The sequence below is a fragment of the Dromaius novaehollandiae genome, chromosome 17 (genome assembly GCF_036370855.1).
Source record: "Dromaius novaehollandiae isolate bDroNov1 chromosome 17, bDroNov1.hap1, whole genome shotgun sequence".
NCBI classification, from domain to species: Eukaryota; Metazoa; Chordata; class Aves; order Casuariiformes; family Dromaiidae; genus Dromaius; species Dromaius novaehollandiae.
In genome coordinates this window covers 13,475,121-13,494,430 of record NC_088114.1, presented here as the reverse complement: position 1 = coordinate 13,494,430, position 19,310 = coordinate 13,475,121, and the positions used below count along the sequence as shown (strand labels likewise).

The 19,310-nt window shown below is 39.9% G+C and overlaps 1 protein-coding gene across 8 annotated transcripts in view; it reads right to left on the bottom strand.

Moving 5' to 3' along the window:
• Positions 1-19,310, bottom strand: part of CIT (citron rho-interacting serine/threonine kinase) — a 74,847-nt gene that overhangs the window by 2,181 nt on the left and 53,356 nt on the right. For 4 of the 8 annotated variants that reach the window (XM_026119024.2, XM_026119031.2, XM_026119026.2 and 1 more), the window contains 22 exons: positions 18,706-18,899; positions 18,061-18,196; positions 17,530-17,634; positions 16,003-16,143; positions 15,704-15,811; positions 14,839-15,001; positions 14,433-14,597; positions 12,870-13,007; positions 12,086-12,266; positions 11,792-11,883; positions 11,407-11,511; positions 10,385-10,554; positions 9,239-9,319; positions 8,903-9,038; positions 7,109-7,248; positions 6,132-6,224; positions 3,279-3,387; positions 3,028-3,156; positions 2,101-2,181; positions 1,406-1,484; positions 1,087-1,266; positions 357-690 (listed from right to left, as the gene is read on the bottom strand). In XM_026119024.2, the coding sequence (XP_025974809.2) occupies positions 357-690; positions 1,087-1,266; positions 1,406-1,484; positions 2,101-2,181; positions 3,028-3,156; positions 3,279-3,387; positions 6,132-6,224; positions 7,109-7,248; positions 8,903-9,038; positions 9,239-9,319; positions 10,385-10,554; positions 11,407-11,511; positions 11,792-11,883; positions 12,086-12,266; positions 12,870-13,007; positions 14,433-14,597; positions 14,839-15,001; positions 15,704-15,811; positions 16,003-16,143; positions 17,530-17,634; positions 18,061-18,196; positions 18,706-18,899 (3,060 nt within the window). The remainder of the gene's footprint in view (positions 1-356; positions 691-1,086; positions 1,267-1,405; positions 1,485-2,100; positions 2,182-3,027; positions 3,157-3,278; positions 3,388-6,131; positions 6,225-7,108; positions 7,249-8,902; positions 9,039-9,238; positions 9,320-10,384; positions 10,555-11,406; positions 11,512-11,791; positions 11,884-12,085; positions 12,267-12,869; positions 13,008-14,432; positions 14,598-14,838; positions 15,002-15,703; positions 15,812-16,002; positions 16,144-17,529; positions 17,635-18,060; positions 18,197-18,705; positions 18,900-19,310) is intronic. The other 4 variants (XM_026119027.2, XM_026119029.2, XM_026119030.2 and 1 more) reach the window with 3 other exon arrangements.

The window sequence follows — 19,310 nt, the reverse complement described above, 5'->3', positions numbered from 1 at the left end:
CAGCATCACTCTGAACACAGCAGGCTTCTAAGTTCCGTTCTCCAGCCATCTTCTCCCTCCCAAGTTTTCAGTAACTTCATTTCTGTTGGTGAAGGCACCTTCTCTTTCACTCCTGGAGGATTATAACCTATTCCAGAGTCAAGCTGCTTGTGCAATTACATAGAACTAGCACAAGGGAAGATGCTCCAGGGCCAGTGAATTACACAGCTTCATATATGCGCTGTTTTATTTTACTTTTTATTAAAAGTAAAGTGGGGTGAGATTTGATTTGCTCTTCTACTTTACAATACCAGCAGCCCATCCAAAGTCCACACCTTTTCCTGAGAATGGAGAAGTTCTCCAAGCTCCCAGCTTACCTTGTTGACTTGTGAGAGAGGAGTTCTGGCACCGCTCACAGGCATTCGTCCTCGGCTGGTCTCATCAAACAGTCTTCCAGGGGACCTTTCTCTGCGGGTGCTCAGAAGCCGGCCTGGAGATTTTTCCCTCTCCAGTGGGCGCCCAGGAGACTTGTCCCTCCGCAGCTCTGTCCTTCCCTCGCGGTACCGGTGTGGTGTGCTTGGTTCTCGAGGGTGGCTTGGACCTTCCGGTGGTCCTGGGCTTGATGCTACCCGCTTGGTTATGTGCTCGTTGTATGTGGGCGGACCTCTCTTGTTAGGGCTACTGTCATTCAAAAATAATGGACGCGAACAGCTGAGCGACAAAAACCTTCAGTTACATTTTTTTATTAGCAAAACTAGAACTTTCCCCAAACACCCAGCAGTGTTCAAGTGGAAAAGCATCAGACCTCCATGAGCTATGCCGTCACATTAGTGACACTAGCACAGTGCCTTAATGAATAGCTAATGTAAATCACGTCTGTGTAACAGCTACAAAACTACAGATTCTCCTCGGGCTTAATATTTTTTCATATAAAAGTGCACTGAAAATTCATTCATGCCTTTTCACATACAAAACTGTTACTAACTGCAGGATGTTCAGGCCATGTTAGGATGAGCTACAAGCCTCAATTCCTCAGTTTTTTGATGCACAGTTTTCATTCAACATGCACAACCAATAGGCTGAAACACAACACAGATTTCATCATACCTGCGTGTAGCAGAAGAGCCTCTGTGGTGCTCATTGTTGGACTCCTTCACTAGATTGCCCTTACAGCAAATCACTCTTAGTTTGTCTTGGTAGGAGGAGGCCAAGTAGATAGCTCCAGATGAAATTGCAGGCCCTAGATACCGTGGGTTTGGTATCTCCAAGTGGGCTCGTGCAGGAGTTCTGGGCAAAATTGCAGGAAAAAAAATCTTTACGATGAGCATACTACACATTTTCCATTTTCCTAAGTGTACACACATACACACACACACAGGCTCTTGCAGAATATGCTCTTCAAAGCAACGGAAAGAGAACAACTTACCCTAGAGAAGCTCGTGCCTGAATTTCAATCACTTCAAGGGAATTGAAATGGGTCACAAATAGATAGGGCTCCCTGTAGGCTGAAGCAGCATCACCAGTGCAGGAAAAACACAATGCAAAAGATCTCTATTATTATAAAGTTATAAAAAGCATCACTGAACACAACAGAACCCTACAGCTCATGGAGAAAACTAAGAGTGTGGGTTTTCTGTAATAAAAAATAGACAATATTACTAAATAGGGAGATGCAAGCTTAAAGAATTGTTGCTTTGTAACTAGCTGCACCCCAAGAATTTTAACAAAAGTATCATGGAAAAGGCATTAAAAATGGACTATTAACTGAACAAAATCCATTAGGCAGTACAAAAGGGTGAAAGGATCCACACTGAAATGATACATTCTTGACTATTTCAGGAATTTCCAAGAATCATTAAAAATTCCACTAGTCAGTTTAGTCAGTCTAGAAACATTAAGGAACTACTTTGGTTTAGTTTTGCTCTAATTATTTACACTTCATGAAGGTCTGCCACCTGGATTTATAATGATCTTGAACCATGGAAAAACTTCCAGTTTCTGGGAGAACTGAGGGAGGGAAGAGGAAACAGAACCACTGAGACTGAAGAATACCCTTTCCACAGGGGTGTTTCCTGGTTTCAATAATGTCCATAATCCAAGTGAATGTCCCTCAACACCTACCAAAAGCTAATGGCAAGCGATTCCATTTCAGGTCATCTGTCCTACTGCGTCTGCCATAGGAATCCACAAAGACACCAAACTCTGTCAAGAACAGTAATTTCATGTCATGAGTATGCAGTTGAATTTTATTTCTTTATTTTTTGAAGGGACAAAGGCAATTAACTGGGGGCTTTTTAACAGTGAGAGGGTGCTCACTATCAGGCAAGTCCTACACTTAAATTGCTCTGACATCAAATTGGCTAGATTTATGAGTACTTTCAGTAGCAAAAGGTACTGCTATTCTAGTTCTCTTTACTCTGATTAAGGTAAGATTATTATTCCATCTACTTCAACAGTTGAGAAGACTATGAGACTCCTACTGCAATTGACCCAAAATTACTGCTAGTGGGCTTTCAAAGGCTTGCTGTGTCTTGCCATGGCACTATGCTAGGGGTCCAGCAAAAGCAGCTCTATGAAAAAATAACCCGCCCTCTTTTATTTAGTCACAAGCAGATTAAAAAGTCTCATCTGTCTGTATGGAAGACAGATAAAATTACAAAGCTTGAAAAACCCTTAATATTTTATCAGGACGATTAAACATCTATTTGCACTTTCCATTCACTGCAATCCCTTCCTTTCAGTCATAGAAACCTACTGCTGGTAACTGACCCAAAGGCACAAGGAACTTACAGGCCAGAAGCAAGCTGACCAGAAGCACTTCTGTAGCCTGGATTAGTGTGTGCCAGTTTTGTGCCCATCTCACTATTTACACCACCAGCAGCCCCACAACTCTTCTGCAGTTTTTAGATTCACAGTTTTCAACAACTCTTTGTTACTCTGTACCAAAGTCAACTCTGTTCAGCTATTACTACTGTAGTCAGGTACGTTTGGACAGTTTCACATACTGAAAAGAGCAGGTACAGTGCAACAACCATACCACAGACTTACCATGGAAACACAGCAGGTACTCCTCCCTCTGCCCTGTTGGGTTCACTTGTATGATACTGACTGGGAAACTGTTGGTGGAAGCAGCAAACACAGCAGAGGCCAAAGTGTGGTCATTCTTATCCAGAAACTCTGTAAAGAGCACAGAAAAGAACAGCTTGATCAGCACCAACTTCTTTCAAAAGTGGTACTCCTAGTCCCAACAAAAGAATCTGTAGAGCCACTTGATGTGTTCACCAGGAAATGTCTCCTACCTTCAAGCGTATACTGCTTCATCTCAATTTCATAGAACTTGTTGGTTCCAATGATGATGCTGTAATTGGTCAAATGGATGCAGCTGCAAGGCTCTGAGGTTTCAATCTCCTGGAAATGAAGAGGAAAATACAGACCAGTATTAGTTCCCTATAACCGTTTAGAGATTTTGCTTATTCTGAAAGACTATAGATCGCAATATTTATCTCTATAAAAAGGAGAGACAGCAACCTCAAAGTCATTAACTGTCTCTCTAAAATACGTGAAAAAGTACTCTTGCTGGAGGGGCAAATTTTATCTTGTTGAAACTGATGCCTGCTTTTATATAGATTTGCATATTAACCACACTGAGAACCTCTTCCTTTTTGAAGGATACACTATTCTGGAAGATATTCCTCTGCTCCGTAGCTCAATTTTCTGGAGTGGAAGGGAATGGCTCCCTACTTGTAATAGGTCAAAGCCATGCCAATGACTGCATGACTGAGCAGAGTATCAGGAGATGATACAACAAGACCAGGACTGAGCAGTCAGAGTTGAATGAGAGACTGGTCACAAGGAGGCACATCAGTCAAAACTGCCCCAGCTCCTGAAAAGCTCTGCTAGAACAGTCACAGCTTCATCCCTAGCCTGGAAGCCACAAAGAATCAGGGAAGCTGGTAGAAAGACACAGAAGATCCTAAGACAACTGCAGCAGGATTGAGTCCAGTGAATTCCCAAGCTCTTACAACCTGTGAAACAGAACTCCTGGTAGCTGGCACTCATGTCAGTAGTAAACGTGTCCATCACTGTGATTCCCCCAACAAAAAGAATCCGCTATCTGATGCACCTCTGCTTGAATGCCTAAGAAATGAGCTTGGTGGCTTCTAGAGCAAAAGGAAGACAAACGTACACAATCTTCCTTCGTTCTTTGCATAAAGCATCACAGACATGTTGTCTGCCAACATCTGCATAGTGTTTGAACAGCTAGGAGAGCTCTGCAGGCCAGCCTGACACATCAGGCAGGTCCCCAGACCTTCAGAGGACAAAGTGTTTGCATAGTCCATGTGTGTTCCCCAGCTTGTTTCAATCCATCCAGAATTAAAAGTCACAGATCAAAAGGACTCAGAAAACAGACTCCCTCCATGCAAGTTTCTGGGGTCCTTTCACCATCTTGGTTCTACAATGTGTACCAAAAATCATGTTCATTAGGATTTCACTGGAAAACAGAACTGATGTGGTCACAAATTAAGATCTGTGCACTCCAACATTTTACCTAGCAATCTCAGCCATCACCTGCATAGCAATCACAGTTTGATCGCTTCAAACGTTTGTGTTCAGAAAGATGTACAGTGGCATGGATTTGATGTAGACTTCTTTAATCTCTACTGTCTATTTTATTTACCCTAGTTTATCTGGTAATTTAGTTGGCAGAACAGAAGAGCACATTCTGGGCTTGCTGTTATCTTGTTAGGATCTAAACTCGGTTGTCGGGATTAGTGAATATGGGGATGACCTGCCTTCTAAAACATGCCTTTGTATGTTTTACATGTAAGCCCTTGCCAAGGCCCTCGGCACTATGGAGAAAATGAGCAACAGCACTGGTAGGGGACAGTCACTGTAAATCTTCACTGGTTCCTGCTGGCAGGCGTTCCACTTGTGAGCACGAGTAGGTACCAGCCACAAGGCTTTTGATGCCATTTGGCTGGTGCCACAGCTGGTAGAGGTTCCAGGTTTGCTGGCATCCAAGGTCCTCTCCATCAAAGATGTCTTTACTTCCAAGGAGACCAGCATCTGAATCGTTATGCCAACTCTGCTTCTTTCCTACCACCAAATATAGCACTAAGTGGAGTGAATGGCCTCAGTCAAGCTGTAACTTTAACTAGTGGGTTCAAAATAACCTGCAGAAGCAGGTTATTCTATTAGAAGCAGGAACTTGCATCATGGGGACATACATTTTGTCCTGAACATCCCTTACTTTGTGATTCGGAGAAGACGAGTTTCTGGGTACCAGTCCCTTTTAAGGCAGGCAGTGTTTCAGACCTCTGTTCTGAGGAGGTATTTTTTTTTTTTTTTATGGATGTGTATGGGCATACAAAATTTATTCATGATTCACTGGACTTGTCTCCACGAGGAATACTGGGTCAGATGCTCCGAGTACTATCTGCTCATAATTTGCTGTCTGAAGAAGAGCTGCAGTTCTGTTTTTCATGTCCTTGCGTAGCAGAATGAAGTAGTACATGTACTAGTACAGCACAGTACTGGTGTTGCAGGCAAATGTGGTTACCTGCACAGGAGGTATATACATACACAGGCACACGGGATCCAAATCTTACTGTGTTGTCTAGGAAAGTACATTTATTTATACGCATGCATAAATACACATATATCAGGGCTAGTATCAGAAAAACAGCTAGCTAGCCTGTGCTGTGATGGGGATATACCAAATACCCTTTGATTTTCATTGGAACACTAAAAAAAAAAAAAAAAATTAAGATACCCATTGCTTCTTTAATTGCAAAGAAGAAAGAAGTCATTTTTTGTGGATTTCTCCAAAGACAACAGAGGTGAGGGAACACTGCTGAATAATTAAGCAGAAAGTCTGTTTTGGGTAAAAAAGGAAGTCTATGATTAAAGCTAGGCCAAAGTATCTCAAAATTCACAATTCTGTTCTGCCTCTCTCCATACATGCCGACTCTTCTTACAGGAAATTGCTGCCTACTCCAGTTTTAGACAGCGCACGTTGTAATTTGCTGTCGTTTTAGCTGGCAAACAATGTTTTTATGCATGCAAAAAGCTTTAAGATGTTGCTCCCAAGCAAAGCAAAGTCTTAATGCAATGTGTTACCCTTAGCTACTGAAGGGAATTACTAAGCTTACCTTTCTGATACAGTACTTGCTCAAGTTCTCATTATATCGCAGAATAACCACTTTATTGGGCATAGCTGCACAGATACAAAGACCATTCTCAACCTATGAAGAAGAACACAAGCATAGTTCAGGAGAGTAATACAGAGTAAATTCTAATGCTGAGCACATGAAACAGTTCCAAGTACCTCTCACCACAGAGAGATGTTTGCAGAGATGAGCAAGTATATTTTTAAGAGGGTAGTAATTGCAGTTAGTGAAATAATGAACAGCCTCTTCACATTCTCAAAAGAGAACATGGACTTGAACTGCTTCTGTGATTTCTTTTATACTTGAAGCAACTTATTAAAATATTAGAAGCTTTTCCACAGAAAAATGTTTCATTAAAAGTGGTAACAAATTCATACAGGTTAGGCCTAATTTTAACCCCTCAAACTGTGATCTTAAACATTACTTTGAACTGAATGATGTTCAGTTTGTTATCAATCTAAGTAATCTGCAGAAGCAATTCTTAATGAGAATTTTTGCTGTGGCTGAATGTTCCATACTAAAAGTGGGAATTAGCATAAATATCAAATGTTATCAATTGATACAAATGCATAAAGCAGATGTGCTACCTTGGAAACTGTTACACAACATTCAAGAACAAATAGTGGATGGAATTCACTAGTTATAAATCTAAAAACTGAAATCAACTGTGAGGAGGCAGTTATACCACACTGTGCTATATGTCTTATTATGTAATAGTTTAGGATAAACCATCATGTCATCCTGACTGAATTTACTCATAGTTGTAGTAGATCCTCCACTCTGTTTCCACCTCAGTCTCTCTTCTCCCCCGTCACACCCTTCTTATTTGAAGAAAAAGACTAAAGGCAAGAATAGAGATCTTGAATTTGTTGCTAATGAAATAAAGATGCTGATTTGATTTATATTAAACTCAGTACAGGCTAAAGGGCGGTCTGACGCATGAAGAAACTATATCCTACCTTGCCGGCGGCAAAAAGGTGACATCCTTTGACGGCCTCAAAGACGTTTGGTGAGACATCAGGCTGGGCAGGGAGATGAGACTGGGCTAGAGACTGCTTCACTTTCTTTACATCAACAAGACACAGAGCCCTTTCTTCTCCTGGAGACAAAAACGGTTACGTTTTGTCAAGGGAGAACTTCCCTATTCTCCACAAAAGTCTGGTTTGTTACCTAAGCAGCAGCTTATCATTACAGACTGTTACTGTGGTAACACGCACAGAAGATGATACATGTAGAATTCATTCCATATTGTTCTATTAAAAGTGAAACAGAAAACTTACCAAAAATGACCTCACAACAGGCAGTAAACCCACTGGGAGAGCAACCATTGTCTCCATGGATTATTAGTGTTGCTAAGGTCTAGCAGAGCATCATTAAGAGTGGCCTTATTAGGACACTATCCAAAATTAGCCAGAAGGTTTTCTTTTACCCTTCATGGCTTCTTAAAGTGCAAGGTGCTTTAGCTTCTCTGTGCCAACATAACTTGCAACACATTTCCAAGAAGGGCCCCAATGAACAGCATTACAGACCAAGACTGATTTTTCTCATCAGCCTAGAGATTCAATAACATACAGTATCTTTTTCCAAATTTTGTGAAAAATTTCTTTTTGTAATTATTTTTTGTTTTAGGGTAATAAAGAAGAAAAGGAATGGACATCTTAGAGCTATTCTAGAAAAAAAGAATTCCCAAACAAACAGATCAAGAGACACAATTTGTTTTTCATTCCCTGCAAATGCCTAGGGCTTTCAGATGTGTGTTCACAAGCCCATACCAGCATAGGAAGGACAACTCCAGAAAACCATGCAGATGGAGAGATTAGAGCTGGTGCTACTTTCATAAGGGAACCTTAAACAATGAAAGCAGTCCTAATTTTGTTGCATGGATTAATCTTTAGAACACTGTAAGTTTAGAGTTGTTGGCCCGAGGCCACAGGGACCACATTGTGGTCCTCAAATGGTAACTATGTTAAGAAAAATTGTATGTGGTGATTAGGAAGTGCTCACTGACCACCTCAACAGTTTTTAAATTGAGTTGTTTTTGTAGGACCATTTGCTATGGGACAAAGTCACAGATCCTTCTCCTGCCTTCCCCACTTTCTGTGCAGCCCCAGAGTAACTCCATTAGGAGATGAGCACTCCAAGCAGCTTCTGCTCCTTCTTTACTACAGCTGCTCTGCGGGGTCTCTCTTGGAAACCTGCTGCATAGCAGGGGAAGGAGGAGCAAACTGCTCTTGGTCTTTCTGGACTGCAAATGGCTCAGAAGTGCTACCTGATTCCATCTGAAGTTAGCCTAGCTATTAGGTATTACTGCCCTACACATTTGTCTACAAAAGCCAGATATAAGGAGAAAACAAAAAAACAGACAACTGTGGCTTCAGTGACATCCTGAGTACTGAGCTCATACAGGAAACGTGGACACTTATTTTGGACTAAACCCTTTACAAACCTAAACTGGAAACCTTTTGTTTCTGTTCCTCCCTCCCTCAGCTTCGGAAATTGAGAAGTCACTTTCTTTCAAATATGGTGGTATAACTGAGCTTTCATTCACGTATTCATTTACATGAAAATCTCAAACGATACTACGTTAACCGCAGTAATTGATTCCAGATGATACACTGATTTAAAAAAAAAAAAGTCTGTAACAAAACTAAAGGAAAACCTAGCCCATTGGCACCATATGCAGGGAGTTTCATCCTGGCAGTACAGGGTGATTATGTTACCGCAAAGACAAATGATAACATATAGCCCCCCACCTGCTATCATGAGTAGCTTCTCCAGATCCTTGATGAGGTAAATTTGGAAGACAGCACCCATCCCTGGGATGTGCGTTAAGGAATTCTTCAGGACATTCAGGGCATATAGACCTTCCTCTGCCCCCACCAGTACTACCTACAACGACAAAAAGATAGCATTACATGAGGAGAACAAGGAATGATCCACAAGCAAGCTTGACTGATACAGTTTACCAGTGAAGAGAAAAAAGAAATTCAGCAACCAAGTATATAATTACACACACTGCTGTTAAGATACAATTTCTATGAATGGAATATCCAATAACTCAGTAAGATCCAACTGAGCATTATCATTACCTGGTCACTGAAGGGCATCGTGCAATTTATATCCAAACGGTCTTCACCCTCTAGCTTTAACAGGGAGTTTCCAAGCAATTTCTGAAAATTACAAAAAGATTTTTTCTTGTTAAGTTAATCTTTGTCATGTTTTCTATCTCTTAGACAATATTCAGCACTGATAAAATGTTGTCTAGCTTTTCCCTTCGCTCCTAATCTAGCAGAACTACTGGGTCAATTTTAGCTGCGTACTGGTGCTAAAATTGTGCTGTCTAAGTATAATTAAGACTGAACAATGTATTAGCATTTTAACAATTTAAGTTCATCATTTAACACAGGAGAAAACCTGGCACAGATTTCTTGTTCTCAGAAACCTAAAGTTGCAGGAGAATTAACAAACGTTTATCTACCCAAAATACAGTCAGACAGAAACTGCTGTAACCCCTATTCTTTCCCAGTCTTTCAATCTCCTGCAGTGGAGCAGTGAAATCTTCCTAGTGGAAGAATAAAAAAAATCCAAGTGTTTGTGGGAGCATGTATATTCTCAGAGACAAAAGAAATGTTAGCAGGAGAGAAGAGATGCTTTCCTGCTAGCGGATATTTACTGCTTCTGGAGCTAACTTTTTAATATTCAATGCTATAAAGCAAAACCTCCCTTCATCAGAAAACAGAGTTATCAGCACAATGATAATGGAAAAAAAGCTATCTAAAATGACTCCAATTTAACTTCTTATTCCTGTCAGGAATAAAGAATAAATAAAACTCCCTCCCCACCCCCCAAAACAAAATGCCACTAATGAATGGCAGAAGAGAAAGCTTTTTCTTTCTTTCTTTCTTTTGAGGTTTGCCCATTCCATGTGGTATATTATAAGATTTAATTCAAACCATGTCCTAACTGCTTTCTTCTTTCTCTATTTGCTGAAATTACAGAGATAAGAAGTTTTGGGTGCTCATAAGATACTCTTCAAGTCTAAGGGAGGGTATTGTAAAGTAAAGCATCAGTCTCACAATGAACTACAGTACCCAGTACTCATATTGTATATCTTAATACAGGAATATTAACTTACCTTTAGTTAAACCTCAGTATGTCAAATACTGAAAAATCAATTTTCATAACTCTGCTCCCTCCCAGAATATTTTATAATTAAATAAAACTTTTATACTCACAGCATCAGCCTCAGCTTTTTCTCTGGAAACTCTCCCACCTGCCACTATTGATTCCAGTGCTGTGACCCAGCGCTGTTTGTCAGGGAAACTGGGTGCTAATAGGTAGAGTGTTCTACCAGGCCAGCAAGTGGTGTGTGGATGAGACTCCAATTTTAGGATATATGGCACATCTGAGATGTTATATAGATAGAATAAGACTTAGATTAGTTTCTGTAATATTGTCAGTGGACCTAAACTAACACCTTTCAGCTTCATTGGAGAGAATGTTGTATTTATCATGATGTGTTACCATGGCAATTTATATATAGGTTTCTCCTTTACAGGTAATGCACAGGCTAGCTACTTAAAGCTAAATATTAGCTAGATGTGTCCAAACCACACATATAATGCTGTCCCTGCTAAATAAATATCATTTCTTGCCTTTTATTCCAAAGAGAAAGAAATACCATTGTGAAAAACTACAAAAAACAGGCACTTGACTAAAGTTTTCCCTGAACTGTTAAAGCATGCTTTTCAGAAAAATCTGTAAAAATTGGTTATGGAAAACTTTGTTTTTAACAGTCTGTATCCTTTAATGTTAAAGTCAAGACATACACAATCTTTTCATCGGTTCTACACAATACATACAAATCAAAACATCAACATTTTTTCATAATGAAGGATTCTATACACCCCACAATATTTCTAAGTTAATAACTTTCTGGTAGGAACACAATGCTGACATGAATTATGAAACTTCACACTTGATAGAGAACATTGAAAGAGGAAATGTAAATGAACCAAGTGCTTACAAACCACTAAAATTTACTTCCATTTGGCTTGATAAATATCTTATTCACAGTTCAGCTACCATGACAGAAGTGTAACTAAATGTCTGACCTATTCAGCTAATTCAAATAGAGGTAATCTCAAAATCGCACAGTTACAGAATGAAAGTTAAAGGGAGAAAGTTCTGTTCTGCCAAACTAGCTCCAAATTGATGTCAAGCCAGCTGAAATCCATTTGATCTCATTGATTCTCACCTGTCTTTGCTGTATTGGTAAGTTCAGTAGCTCCTACAGCTCCATGAACAGTTACATCACCATCAGGAAGGCAGAGCTCAAATTCCTCCAGAGGCCTCTGTCCAGCTTCGGGGAGAACAGCAAGACAGATGGAGAAAGAACAAGAACAAACAATTAGTGAGAAAATAACTGTGATGGCAAGATGACACACTGGATGTTTCACAGCTGGATTATGATGACATTCCAGCTAATAAAACTGCAAGGGAAATAAAAAACACAACTTTCCCTTACTACGAAAACTTTAGCTAAATTAGGTATGGGCACAGCAAACAGTAACACTCTTTCAGTCTCTCCATCCACCAAACAATATCTGAAATTTAAAAGTTTCCTAGAAGCGCTAAGTTACCTTCTCTTGCTTCTGCATCATAAATGAGCACTTTGGTTCCTTCTAGGACAATATATTTCCTGTCCCAGCCCTGTTGCCCACGTTTATTATTCCTGAGGAAAATAAGCACAAAACCATGTTAGATTTTCTACTCAGATTCTGAACAAAACAAGCATGGAAATCCTAGAGAGACAAATTTCAGTGGTAATAAGAAATTATAATAGGCAGGTACCAATTATCACATCATAAGAGTGAGGATAATATACAGAACTGTTCCACATGTTTCAGCACCTGATACGGAACCAAGATTTATACCTTGGCACTTTCATCCACCCTTCAAGACGTAGACTGCTGCTTGGCTCCTTCAGTTGCAGACCAGGAGAATTCATTTTATCCCGGCAGAATGCTTCAGAGAAGTGTGTGGCATATTCTGCTGGCAGTCCACAAGTAGCTGGCAAGCAAGTTGAGCATTTTGGGTGACACATCACCTGGCACTCTGACAAAATGACAGAGAAAAACTTGTATCAAACAACACAGAAAAACCAAGACCCTGTTGCCTCCACTTCTAACTGTCACCAACCCCCACTTTTCCAAGTATCTCTTTCCACTCTAAAACATCAAATGTTTTCTAACATAGAATGTTTCCACCAACTAGTTGCAAAGTCCTCGTAATTGGTCCTTTTCAACTTACACCTGCAGGAAGAGAAAGAACTGGAAGATAAAGCTCTGATGTTGCAGACTATTCTATCAAATAGTCTCACATAGCTGGAAAGAACTTGGATTGAATTTTCCAGTTCTGACAGACGATGCTGGTCCTGAAGACAAGGTACTTTCCTTGGAGAGGAGTTCCTGGTTGTCATACTCTATCCCAAGTTCTAGCTGTTTGTAGCAAAGCAACATGCATAAAATAACCAGGTTCTTGTTAAGAAAGAGAGTTGGTCACCAGCCTTTTCAAATAGGTCTTTCAACTAAGCCCAGAAACATGAAAATTGTTAGAATATAAAAGTTAACCCTCTTCACTGAAAATCTGTTCTATGTCTGATGCTATTTCATTCTGCTATCCAGTTAAGCTTTGTTTATGCACATCCTCTGCTCTTACCAAGACATTTAGATGCTTGCCGTCCAAAGTGCACAGTATCCAGACACACTGCACATTTTGTTGCTCTCATATTTAGCCCCACATTAAAACGATGCGGGATATTATGATGCATTCGCTCTTTCAGGCGCCGGCTGTATTCTGGAAGGGAGAAAAATTTATTATCAAAAATGTATTATTCTGTGACAGTGATGAAAATTATAGTAGATTTTGGCATTTTAAAGCCAACATAACAAAAAACAACAGCAAACCTCTATCAAAGACCTGCTGAACATAGGCACTGTCTATTTTCCTTTGCATTTGGCAAATCTTAAGCTACATTACCACCTCAGTAACTACCTTATACAGAATATCACTAAGAACAGACAGTAGAACAAAATGGCTAATATTTGGTGTAGCAAGATTATGCCAATCAATTCAACCAAATTTCAAGTCTGCACTTAGCTTAAATTTTTACAATGTGCTAAACTAACCTCTTAGTTTTGCTCATAGCTAACAAACCCTTCAGCAACTATACTGTCATCATCAATAAACAGCAGACATTCTTCATACAGTGTTCATACTAACCATCAGTGCCAGCATACCCTAAAGCACACCTAAAATCCCTGTTAGCAGATCTATTCTGTATTTTTGATTGTTAATGAACAAAGTTTATCCTTCAAGGCATGTTCTTTTACTGATGAATATGACTCTCTTCCCTGCCCATGACCTACCACTGAGGACATCTTCCTGATCTTACCCATCCTTACAGCTAGCACATTGTGCCCTCTGACTACCTCTGACGGCTGGACTGCAGAGTTACTGAGTTTGCTCAACTTTTTTGGGAAAACCAGCTTGTGTACTTGGTTTTTATCATCTCCAGCTAAAGGCCCTTGGTCTTAGGTCAGAGTCTCTGGGTTCAACACTCACTCCCTAATACTAGTTCTCTAAGAATAAATGAGCAAAGCCCTCAATCCTTCCACTTTTTCTGATGATTCTCTCCCCCTAGATTTTCAAGGTATGCAAGGGTATCCTGTTTTTCTACTCAATAGGAAACCAGTATCTCCTTTGACCTAATAGCCTCCTTTTATGCCTATCAAAAGCCTTTTTCCTTTAGCAAAGATCTTGATAGAATTTTTCTGCTCAGCAGAAAAACTCTGCAGCTTAGACAAGGAAAAATGTTAATTGCTAAGGAAACATCCATAAAACCTTTTGACCAATGCATAGAGTAGTTATAGAAAATATACTCCTGAGGAAAAACATATTTTTTAAACAATTTATGCTACTACTGATTTTTTGCTGAAGTGTTCAGAAATAGAGTACATAAACCAAAACCAAAATTTATCATTTAATACTCCTATCATGACAAAATTTTTGTTCTTGAAATTAATCCCATATTCTCATAGAAACAAAGTCCCAGTTTTCCTCACACCAGCTTGCAGATATGCTAGCTATATCTCAGAATACCTGCAGATATACTTGTATGCCACCAAATATACCTGCCTGGAAAAAAAAATAGAGAGAGCATTGAAATAGTAGACATATTCCAAATAGGAACAGAAAAACTCATAACCACCAGGAACCTACCCTCTGGTGTGGAAGATTCCTTCCTGCGACTGGAGGGGGGAGCGAGCAGACTGATTGGAGTAGGCTGATGCTCTGGTGAGCGGACAATAGCAGACATGATGATCTGCTGCCTGGCTGTGGCTGGAGTGGATGGATGAGGGTGGTCTGATATTTTCCGATGAGCAGCTATAGATGAGATAAATACAGCTCATTAACATAACTGATATGAAGCACTAGTAAATAGCAGTGGTTCTGTGTAACCATTCAATGGTTACAACCGCAGAAAAATGTGTAGCCGTACTGCATCTTCACAGCAGTAGATAAGGACTAAATAACATGTTACTGTTACAGTGGCCACAGTTTAAGACATGTTTTCAGACCAAAAATGTGCGTCTCCTCCAGATTCATCTTTTCTGTTAACCCCTACCTTCTTCACGAGCAGATCTGAGTTCAATGCGTGTTTTCTGTAGAGCCTCCTCCAGCTCAGCAGAACGAGCCTTCTCCTTCTCCAGTGCCACTTTCAGCTCATTGTATTGCAGGGGAACCTGTGTGGGTAAAGAAGGGTCCTCTTTCCGCCGACTAAACAGGCCCTAGCAACAGAAACACACAGACAACTCCTAACTCCTAGTAAGAGATGGCTGAATCTAGGCAAAGTGAAACTAGCTAGTGCCAGTCCGGCCAGAGGGCCTAATGGTAATTCTGATATATGTAAGGATGGATTTTTAGTTCATATTGGCACTGGAAAGAAAATGTTGAGATATGTATTAATTTAAAGAGGGACATACATTACCTGTTCAGTACTCACACCTTGAGTTTCCAAGAGCATCTAAACAGAGGATCTCAAAATAGGTGGTTAAAATTAATTTAAATTACTTAATTCAAAATGACAGAATGGCTTATGAAAAAGATGCGACACAAGCCATATCTCCTGACTAATCAATCCTATGCTGCAACTACAAGTTAACCACTCTAGATACGCAATATGTTCATACACACGTATATACTTACCATTTTAAAAATAACTGCGTGTTTAAAATTCTGTATTCTTACAGCCTCATTGAGGTGTAGCTACTGGGTTGCAACCTAACTGTTGGAGGAATGACAAAATACTGGGAATGCCACAGGGAAGACACTGCCCAGTAATGCTTGTGTCTAGTGACTCAGAACGTTCTTAAATGGGAACATGTGTGTTAAACAAAGATAAAACAGAATATTTTGAATACACAGCACATAACTAAATCACAAACTCATCAGTCATTTAACTCCATGACTCCCAAACCTTTTTCACCCACCTTTTTCTTTTTCGCTGGTTGATCCATCTTTGCCTGCAGGAAATCAATGAGTTTGGTTTGCTGAGAAATAGTGCCCTCCATTTTCACTTTTTCATGGGAATAGAGAACCTGTGAACCACAAAGATACACAAGAAATTTCACCTCAGTAATAGAAACAAACAGATCAACTCAATTGCTGAACAGAACTAAAAGAAAAAAAAAAGTATAAGGAAATGTCACACACAAACAGTAGGTCAGATCCCCAAAACTCATATTATGTGGGCACCACAGAGTCCTGCCCGCTTCTTCCTCATCCTCACCTGAATGTTTTCCAGCTGATATTCCAGGTCACTTCTTTCAGTCTTCAGAAGATCTGCTCGATCTAGAGCCTCTTGCAGACCTTGAGTAAGGCGGAAGATGTGATTCTTTTGAAGATCCATTTGCTGCTGCAGCTTTGCCTGCTGTTAACAGGAAAACAAATGACAGTGTTTGTTTTCTTTTTTAAACAAAAGCTATCACATGCTATCATTCCTTGTAAAATAAGTATCACTGCAGAACTCAAAACTGAAGTCATTTGTTTAACAGCTGAAAAATTACAATATCCCAGAAGTTTTCCTTCTCTTCAGAATGCAATGTCACTAAACAAATATTTCTATGTAGTGTATTTACATTAATTCACACCAAGACCATCTTTTTCAACAACACATTCAAGTAATTTGCCTTTTGTTTAAAAACTTAAAAATCTTGTAATTGTTAGACTGCACAGGGATACATGAAGAATTTCTGGATGCCAGTTTCTCAAGCCTCCTACACAGTCACCAAAAGCTACCTCAATACTTCCCAGTAAAAGAGATCTTTCCTATTAACTAGGATAAACTCCTGCCTCTTTAGCAGTCATATATGAGGAGGAAAATTAATTCCAATTGTTTATATCTCCTTGTCCAACTAACAGCAGCAAAGAGCACATGATAAATTACTCCTAATACCTTCAGGCTTCATACTATCTTGATGAGAAAGTCCCTGAAAACCACTAACATTCATGTATTACGAAACAAGAGATAGAACGCTTTTCTGTGATGCCTAATGGAGCTGTCATCTCTGGGATAACTTATCAGCACCTTGAGTACATCAGCAGCCCCTGACCAGCCTATAACCATCCTTCCCCTGTAACCCTCCTCCATAGCCTCTTCCCCCACTACCCAGGTTTGGCTGCCTGCATTCAAAGTCTCGCTGATACGGTGCAGCTGCGTAACCTTGGATCAGACTTCTGTGAGCACAGCTAAATTAGGAGAAAGAGCTGCAAAAAGCCTCATCTGGGGCCTCCCCCCACAAACTCTCTGCCTATTGGCTCCAGAGCTGCTTTTAAGCTCTGGCCCTCACCCTTGGTCTGTGCCAGAACTGTGTTGTAGACAAGCTGTGTCCAGCCATGGACCTTGCTGATCCTGACCTCGCCTTGCAGGCTAGGACCTGCTTCATCACTACAAGCTTCCCTAACGATCACTGGGCCACTGGCTGAATCTGATCACTGCCACCAGACCTGCTACGCTCTTCTTGTTCAGGTACTGTGGGACTGTGCCCACTGGCTGCAAGGTCCCTGTCCCTGCCTGCCCTGCTTGTCACCCTTGGCTCCCAGCTCACCTTCCCTTGAGCAGATCACTTTTACTGACATAGACACCCATTTTGCAAAGTTTTAATAAAAAATAAATGAATAACATCTTTATTAATTCTCCCCAGTTATATAGAAGAAGGAAGGATGTGTAACACTGAATTTCTAGTTCATAATTAAACTATTCATACAACGTTTTGGTTTCAGATGTGGAACCTTATTCTGAAGTTTCCAAGGTTACCTCCTCCAGAAGCCTCTGCTTGAGTTCCCTTTCTGTCTCAAGCTTCTGCTGTAAACTGCGTGCATTCATCTCCAACATAGCATGCTTCTTCTCCAGGTCATTGAGCTAGGCAGGTAGGACAGATGGTCAGAACACCACAGAACGCTAGCAAAGTTCAACAATCTCCAAATCCAACTTCAACAAGCATACACAAAAGAAAAATGATTCAATTATTCTCTACTTACTATAATGAAAAAAAGAAAGAAAGAAAGAAACATTTTGGTATGCCATTGCTCAAATGTGGACATCAAGTTACTGACAGATTTCATTGTACGCTCCAGAGCTGCTTTTTGCTTTAGTCTTACTCAATAGGAAATCTGAGGTCTTTGACTTGCAGACAGAATTCTATTCTATGACCTCAGGTCTTTTTTTTGTTTAGTTTGCTCTAGCATCTTGAAAATGCTGCTCAAGACTGCATTTCTACAAGTAACATCTCTAGAAAAGGAAAATATCTCAGTTTATTATGAAAGCTTAGGGTTGAAGGTTACTTACCTTATCAGAAAGGCTCTCAGCTTTGAGTTTTTGTTCCTTTAGAGCTTGCTGGAGGGCTAGAATCTCTGCCTTGTGCTCTTTGACAGCTAGTTCTACCACCTGGCGAGATTCAGTAATACGCTGATCTGCTCGCACTCTGTATTAAAATGGAAAATAGTGTTACCTAACTCTCTTCTGGGCTTGTCCTCTTTGTAGCACACAATGGCACCAATAAACTCTTTCAGGGGTTTGCCTCAAATTCAAGATGTTACTTTACAAAGCCAGACTGTTTGCTGCAACACTTTTTTATTACATAACCTTGTTTCTACCCCTGCTAGAACTACAGCCTGAAAATTGCAAGACCACAGAGTAACAGGAACAAGGACTCATCTTCTGTATAATCAAGTAGAAGATAAAAAAAATCAAGCCATTTTATAAATTACAATGATAAATTCCATTCTCCTGAATCACACGTGCAAAGAAACTAAAGGAACAGTATCACTCGTGAACATCTATTAACTAATATACCATTTTTAGAACTGCCTCAAAAGAATTTATATTTAGTTCCAACTCCCATATCCTATTCTAAATATAATTTTTATACTACATTCTACGGAGCATTTTCGTACAAGTTAATAAAAGGCAAGGGGTGGGGGAGAAGACAACCTGCTCTGTTTCTCAGTATCCAGCATCCTCTGCAACTCTCTAACACGACATTCAAACTGGGACTTCTCATCCCCTAGAACATTTCTCCATGCTTCCCACTGACGTTCTTTCTCCAAGAGTTCATCATTCAGGGCCTCCAAGTCCATTACTTGCTCTTCCAGCATTGTACATGTTGTCTTCAAGGCCTCCATAGTCTAAAAATAAATCCTCCTATCAATTCTCACATCCCACATCAAGCATGCACTTTAAGCTTCAGCCTTACCATTTCAATTACAGTACATGCAAATTGGCAGCAAACATAAGCTGGTAAATCACAACTCATTTATTTCAAGGCTTTTATACATTCACTTGTGACTGCTTTTAATATCAGTTCCACCTCATTATGAAGATTTCAGAATTGCCAGGGTCACCAAATTAAAATGAATAACTAAGTTGTAATACCTTCAGAGTGCAAAATTTCTACATATCATTGCATAAAAATACAAAGAGAAATACTAAAAATTTCAATCCACTCAACTGCTCTGGGAAAGAAGGCATAAACGATAAAATGGTCAAATTGCCCGTGGAAGCATATTCATTCTTAATAGGAATGAACATTCATATAT